Source organism: Symphalangus syndactylus, chromosome 10, assembly GCF_028878055.3.
Source record: "Symphalangus syndactylus isolate Jambi chromosome 10, NHGRI_mSymSyn1-v2.1_pri, whole genome shotgun sequence".
In the NCBI taxonomy this organism is placed as follows: domain Eukaryota; kingdom Metazoa; phylum Chordata; class Mammalia; order Primates; family Hylobatidae; genus Symphalangus; species Symphalangus syndactylus.
In genome coordinates, this window is record NC_072432.2 from 94,731,296 (window position 1) to 94,738,621 (window position 7,326).

General features: G+C 39.8%; 1 protein-coding gene across 1 annotated transcript; it reads left to right on the forward strand.

Annotated features, from left to right (window-relative positions):
* The first annotated feature begins 1,116 nt into the window (after positions 1 to 1,116).
* On the forward strand, positions 1,117 to 3,000 carry LOC129491645 (small ribosomal subunit protein eS17-like). The gene is made up of 3 exons (XM_063611016.1): positions 1,117 to 1,201; positions 2,337 to 2,374; positions 2,581 to 3,000. Exons 1-3 carry the CDS (start codon positions 1,117 to 1,119, stop codon positions 2,998 to 3,000), a joined length of 543 nt encoding a protein of 180 aa, XP_063467086.1.
* The last annotated feature ends 4,326 nt before the right edge of the window (positions 3,001 to 7,326 follow it).

Consider the following 7,326-nt stretch of genomic DNA (forward strand, 5'->3'; position numbering starts at 1 on the left):
TCCTAAAAAGGACTAGTACCCAGAATCTACAAAGAACTCAAACAAATTAGCAAGGAATAAAACAAATAGTCCCATCAAGAAGTGAGCAAAGGATATAAATAGACATTTCTCAAAAGAAGATATACAAACAGCTAACAAATATATGAAAAAATGCTCAACAGTACTAACCCTCAGGGAAATGTAAATTAAAATCACAATGAGATACCACCTGATTCCTGCAAAAATGGCCATTATTAAAAAGTCAAAAAACAATAGATGTTGGTATGGTTGTGGTGAAAAGGGAACACTTTTATACTGCTGGTGTAATTTACACTGTATTAGTGTAAATTAGTACAACCACTATCAAAAACAGTGTGAAGATTCCTTAAAGAATTAAAAGTAGCTCTACCATTCGATCCAGCAATCCCACTACTGGGTGTCTACCCAATGGAAAAGAAGTCATCCTACAAAAAAGATACACGCACATGCATGTTTATAGCGGCACAATTCTCAATTGCAAAGATATGGAACCAAACTAAGTGCCCATCAACCAACAAATGGATAGAGAAAATGTAATATATATACACCATGGAATACTTCTCAACCATAAAGCAAAATGAAGTAATGTCTTTTGCAGCAACTCAGATGGAGCTGGAGGCCATTATTTTCAGTGAAGTAACTCAGGAATGGAAAACCAAATATTATATATTCTCACTTGCAAGTGGGAGCTAAGCTATGAGGATGTAAAGGCATAAAGATGATATAATGGACTTCGGGGACCCCAGAGGGGAAGGTTGGGATGGGAGTGAGGGATAAAAGTCTACACACTGGGTGCAGTGTACACTGCTCGGGTGATGGGTTCACTAAAATCTCAGAAATCACCACTAAAGAACTTATCCATGTAACCAAAATCACCTGTATCTCATAAACTATTGAAATACAAAAAGTTTGAATTATATAAATGATAATATAGAAAAATATATGGGTAGAGAAAACAATGAAATAAAAAAAGAGCATAATGATTCCTACTTAGAAGTATCCGCAGTGGCTTTAGTTAGGGCTTTGCTGAGGGTAATCCTCTAAATGAGGCCACTAGGGTAATGAGAGAGAACTTTATCCATAAAACAGAGTTCCCAGATGAAAGGAACTCCAAGACCAAAGCTGCTGCAGTGCAAGGCTAAAACCCTCTTGGAAGTCTACTCAATATGGAGCAATAGAGAAGGTAAAGAGGGTGGGATTTCACAGAACACATATCATGAATGTGCTTAAAGAGGGAATGGAAGATACATTACTAGGCAGCATTCAAGCCCAGGGAGGAACTGGATCCCCCAAATGTGACAATCAAGAGGGAAATAAGAATACATAAAAAAAATTTTATTATGAAAAATTTCAACCACTCACGAAAGTAGAGAGAAAAATACCATACGTTCCCATCATGTAGCCCCAGCAACCATAAAATTGTCGTTACTTCCATTTTAACATTATCTCATAAGATTTTATGAAGGTCTGTGTTAAAGGTCCAGATGCCATATCATTTCACCAATAAATACTGAAAAGGCTTTAAACACACTAGATGAACACAGAGGGGACTGACAAAGCCTTGCATAAAACTGGAGGACCAGAAGTATCAAGCTGGCACATTTCAAAATTTTAGAAGAAAGTATTTTAAGTGCCACTCTCTAATGGCAAGACAGTGTATACAAGTGATTTCCCCATTGGCGCAGGGAGCTCAATGTTACAATAAATGGGCAATTTCTCTCTTGTGGGTTTAAATTCTCTCATAATGACCTCTGGACCAAATGCCCAGTTGATGTCTACATTGGTTAGCCCAAAACAAAAAATATGATATCTATAACTTTGCATTTCTTCGTGTTCCTGCCTTTCCCCAAATTGTACTATTTACAAAACTAGGGACAGACAATTTGGTTTAGGACAGCTGCTCTAGGAGCGTGGGATTTGCTCGTGCTTCCTGTTTTTTGGCTCAGCATGAGTAATCTGTAGTTGGGTTCATTCAACTTTGTCGTTGCTGAAGAGTCTATAGATATTCTAGTGCTCCAAAGATGGCCCCAGACATCACAGCTGGTGAAGAAAATCTGGCACCACGAGACTGAGCCCAATCCAGCAAAATTAGAAAGCAAATTCAGAAAAAGTTCAAATTTAGCTCACAGAAGGAAGGGGAATTTGATTTCAAACTTTAGGGATTTTTCTCACAATTTAATAATCAAATAACATTCAAATTCAGGTGTTTGAATAGTGTATCTACAATGTATTTTTTGAGTATTTTTTAAAATGGCATACTTTTTGCTGACCTGGTTAAACACAACTTGTTGTCAACACAATTAAAAAAAATTGTATAGGAGGAAATGTTAATCCTTTGGTGTGGGGTGAAGTTAAGGTAATTTCACTGAGTTCCTATTCTCCTTACAGCCTTCAAGTGCAACAGTTAGGCCACTCTACACACTAGCCCTAGGAGAATACAAAACACGCATCCCCATGAACACACGAGCAGACCTGCTGAGACACAATGCAGGCTTGCTCTCCCGAGCAGACCAGCCCTGCTCCAACAGGTTTAAAGAAAAAAGACCTGGGGAGAGTTAACAGGGAGCCCTTCACTCACATGGCCGCGTTTTCACCAAAATCACGAAGAAGGCCACCCAGGTCATCATAGAAAAGTACTACACGCGCCCAGGCAACGACTTCCACACGAACAAATGTGTGTGCGAGATCGCCATTATCCTCAGCAAGAAGCTCCGCAACAAGATAGTAAGCTATGTCATGCATCTGATGAAGCGGATTCTGAAGGGCCCAGTGAGAGGTATCTCCATCAAGCTGCAGGAGGAGGAGAGAGAAAAGAGAGACAATTATGTTCCCGAGATCTCAGTCCTGGATCAGGAGACCATTGAAGTAGATCCTGACACCAAGGAAATGCTGAAGCTTTTGGACTTTGTCAGTCTGTCCAACCTGCAGGTCATTCGACCTACAGTTGAGATAAATTTCAAAATGCCTCGGGGAGCTCTTTGAATCTGTCTGCAATGCTGTAATATTTTCAATAATCCTGGGACAACAGCAAACAAAACAAAACAAAACCCCCTCCCCCACAAAAAATTTAAAAAACAGGGAGCCCTTCTGCTTCTATCCCTACATTTCCACACTGGTCCACGACGGAGGAAGCTTCTACCTCCACTTCTGACCTCTTGGAAGAGTCATAGAAAGCATATCCCACTCAATCCCTTGGAATACGGATGGTCAGTGGGTGATCCAAGCACCGCATTGGCTGGGCCACGCCTTACTAGAAGTAAGTTTCCTGTGCTCAGGTGCAGAGAAGGTTGAGTCTTTTCTCTCTTTCTCTGATCAGTCAAAATGAGCCCAGAAGCTTGAGGGGTGGTGGGTGTAGCCCTAAGATTCTCTTTCTGGCTGCTGTCTCTGCAAAAGGCAACCCTTCTTTAGAGAGGTTGAGTACTTGGAAGGAGATTCTACTGTGCAGATAGATTTTACCCCAGCAAGTGTGTCTCAGAGTATGCTGTCCTCGGCTTTCCTATAGATTTGAAGTGAGATGTGGGAAGCCTCTGGTCTAAGCCGCATTATCAAACAAAGTTCACCAAAAGCCTTACATTCTTGGTGTACCCTGTTCTTGTCAGCTGTCTATTTTGTGTGTATTCTCTTTTGGTTATCATGGTGGAAAGGAGAGGCCTGAGGTTTTGGCTGTTGAATCTCTAACACAACGATTTTGTTTTTCACTTAGAAATAAACCTAGTTTTAAGAGTAGATTTTGGTGGAATCCAATACTGTTTGAATAAATTACTGATAATTAATTGGTTCTGCTTTTTCCCATTTCAACAATTCTCAAGATTATAGTGTCATAAAGGACATGGCTTAAGTAAGAAACTAGGAAGACATTTTTTTTTTTTTTTTTTTTACAGAAAGAATATTCCTTTAATATTTAAAAACTGTACGTTATTTATAGTCCCTCAATTTTGAAGCCCAAATACCCTGCTGAAAAACTTTTAAAATTACCCTTTTAGCAAGGATTCAAAGAACAAGCAAATATTCATAATTCATCGTCTTTTTAGTGATTTTGTTGAGGAACCTGGGAATCTGGAAGAGCCTGTCCAACAGCTGCTAGAACACAATGTTTCTGTTACAGGTTTAATTGAGATTTATAGGTTCTGATTATATTCTGAGAAACAGTTCTTTTCCACACCTAGAGTTTAGAAACGAAAGTCAGTTACTTAGATACTGGAGCTTCTGACCGGAGAGTAGAAGTGTCATTATTTGTAAACTCATATTTAGCATAGCCAACAAAGAAACATTCTTGAAGCTACATATGATGTAACCAAAAAATTGTCATTGTATGCTCTATCTTGCTTTGTGATTTGGTTTTTTTCCCCACAGTAATGCAGGACATTTTTATAGAAATAAAATCACATTGTCCTATGACATCCATTAAAACCTGTTGGTCTGGATTTAAATGAATATGTAACCACCTGTTGTCCATTTAAAATTCATTTGTAGGAAGACCTTGGGTGGTAGGGTGGGGCACAGTGTATGTGGTTGTGTGTGATACACCAAGTTACAGTCTTCAAAGAGTCTCAGAGTAGTTTTAAACTTTTAACTTAAAACTTACACTTTAGATATAGTATTACCATCAGAAAATTGTATTTCAAAGTAAATTGAATTTTCTCTGCACAGGTGACATGTAGTTTTAACTCTGCTGGCCATGGAACATGATTTACCTTCTTATCTAAGAGAACCATAGTGTTTGTCATACAATTTATTATGTAATTTAGTTGGCTTAAGTGTAAATAAAATTCATCTTAGGTGCTATTTAAGGATTGCTTTGAGCATAGCCATAAATTATTAAAGTTTCAAAGTGCACAAACCATATACAGAATTGAATGAAATGAAGAATGAAGAAGGCTTCAATGCAAATTAAAATTTTATTTTTGAAAAATGGTATTTTCTAGTCTTTGTGCAAACTTCTTCACTTGGGATTCCTTGGATCCTCTCCTAAATAAACTACCTGCAAGTCCTTGTCTCAAGGTCTGCTTTGAGGGAACTCACATAGAGACACCCTCTAACAAAGGCTGCCTCAAAGGCCAGATTTTGAATTGATATGGGAAAAACTAAGATGTGAAACTGTCCAAATCTGCTTGATTTTGACATATTTCATTTCAGAAGATATTTCCAAGCACATTCAACTTCTCCTAGTCTGGAGCTTTGTCTTCTCTCCTAAGTCTCTTTTTCTCTTTAGAGAAAAATGTAGAGATCAGGGAGAGGTGAGAGGCATGATGCCTTTCTTTGTTAGTTTATACAAAACTTTTATAATTTAACACAGTGTCTTTTAGCTAGTGAGGTCAGAATTATTACTTGGTAAGATATAGAGTAGCAGTTATATCCTAAGAAGAAAGCAAATTTATCAAGTGGACACTTAATGGGAGATCAAAGAAATGAATTTTTTCAGCTCTTATTTCAGAAATTTTGTGCTAAAACAAGTTGCAGCATGGAGTAGCATGTCTCCATCTTTTCCTTCTTGGCCTTGGCTCCAGAGCTCACACTTCTTTTCACCCCGGAAGTCTTTATCTTGGGTTAGGAGTAGGTTCCAGCCACTGTGAGGAGCCTGCATTACCTCTGCCTTATGCAGAACCAGCAGAGACTGAACAAAACAAGAAGCCAGTGAGTGAATTTTTTTTTCTCATGATGAGCCCTCCAAGATGTGCAAGACGGAAGAGGGGACCTATAGACTGAAGTTTATTACTTCTATTGAAGAGATGTCCTTTCTAAAAGAAAAGAGATGATGTGCTGTGCACAGAAAGCTGAGGACAAAAGCCGGGGATTGCAGGAAAAAGGGTGAAGAGGGGCTGAGTTGGGAATCAAGGGATTTGCATCTGGGACCCTCCTCATTCCCCAGGCTTCAGCTGTAAGATGGTCCCCTTTTTGATGACATAGGGATGACATGACTGGATCACAGGCATTGTGTCAGATTTGCCTCAATCTGGCTGTATGCAGTTTTGGGACTCTTCAATGAAAAAAATACCTAAATAACATCCAGTACGTGTTTGGTGGGCCAAGCCCAGCCAAATATCTCTAGTGCAGGTGGAAGAAGATTCCCCTTTTCTCTGGTCATCACTGAGTGGTGGACTTCTGAGCATCAAGAATGAACACAGAGATAACAGTTCACAGAGGAAAACAGTGAGGTCTGCACCCGTATTTCCCTCCTCAGAGAATGGCTGGAATGCACTTGTCGGGTAGAAGAAGGAAAAGATCCCCTATCCATGCCACGCACATTTCTACACTTGCATTGTTTAATAAAATGATACAAATTCTCTAATTTAACTCGTTTTCAGTGATTTTTAATCTCATCTTCCCACTATAATGAAGAGCAGTGGAAAGAACATGGAGTTGGGGTCACATCCTGGGTTCATGGCCCTGGATCCCACAGACCAGACTTTGTAAAGGCTGAAGAAAAGAAACCAAGCATTGAACAGTGAATTTCGGGTGGGCTTAATATTGTCCAAGTGTTTACTATGGGATTTAATTGCCTGTGAAATTTTTGAACTTGCATTTCTCCATGGAAACATACTAATGGGAGGGGTCCATATGATTCAAATTTAGGGGCAATTTATGCTAACATGTGACTTCTTTCAGGTGGGGACAGCTAAGATAGGTCTATGGTGAGCTTGAAAATAGGATAGGGGATGAATTTTTGGATGAGGACATTGTGTGGCTTTTAAGCAAACTTAATTACAGTCCTGTCCTGGCCCATTTCAGAAGCTTGGAGTAGGGTGGGGCAAAATATGAAACTTCCATTTCACTGGTCTCAGAGATGGATAAATAGCAAGGGAAAGGCCACATGAATGAGACAGTGGAATTTTCCTATAACCCAGGGCCTGTGTTGTCTTAAGCATTCTCTGTTAACCCTAGGGGCTGAGAGAGAACTAAGACTGGGCATTGTGGAGCTCCAGGGAGCCGGAGAGGGGACTTCTCAGTATGTCTCCCTACCCAAAGCAAACTTAGCTTCTCGATACTCTGACCCCACAATCTTCAATGACCTCTTACAAGAATGAGGAGCTCTCAAGTGATTGGTTAGATTCTATAAAGCTGATTGGGTCCCATTCACTAGTGGGTGGGATTACTGCACCATGCAAAGTTACACTGGCCTGGGAGGTTCCACTCTTCAGTTCTTTCTTTCATTGTGGCTGGATGGGCAAGCTGAGACAGGGCACACTGACTGTAACAGGCTGGGCCATCCTGTTCTTTCTCTTTGCTGCTTCTCACTTGCATGTCGCATCTTGCAGTGGCCAGCCCGTATTAATATTGAGATTTAGGGACAGTCAAGAATTCCTCTTC

Coding starts and splice junctions, on each gene's coding strand:
- LOC129491645 (XM_063611016.1), top strand. CDS start 1,117: ATGAAAGGAACTCCAAGACCAAAGCTGCTGCAGTGCAAGGCTAAAACC. Junction 1,202..2,336: donor AATATGGAGCAATAGAGAAG/GTAAAGAGGGTG, acceptor AAAATTGTATAG/GAGGAAATGTTAATCCTTTG. Junction 2,375..2,580: donor TGGTGTGGGGTGAAGTTAAG/GTAATTTCACTG, acceptor GAGAGTTAACAG/GGAGCCCTTCACTCACATGG.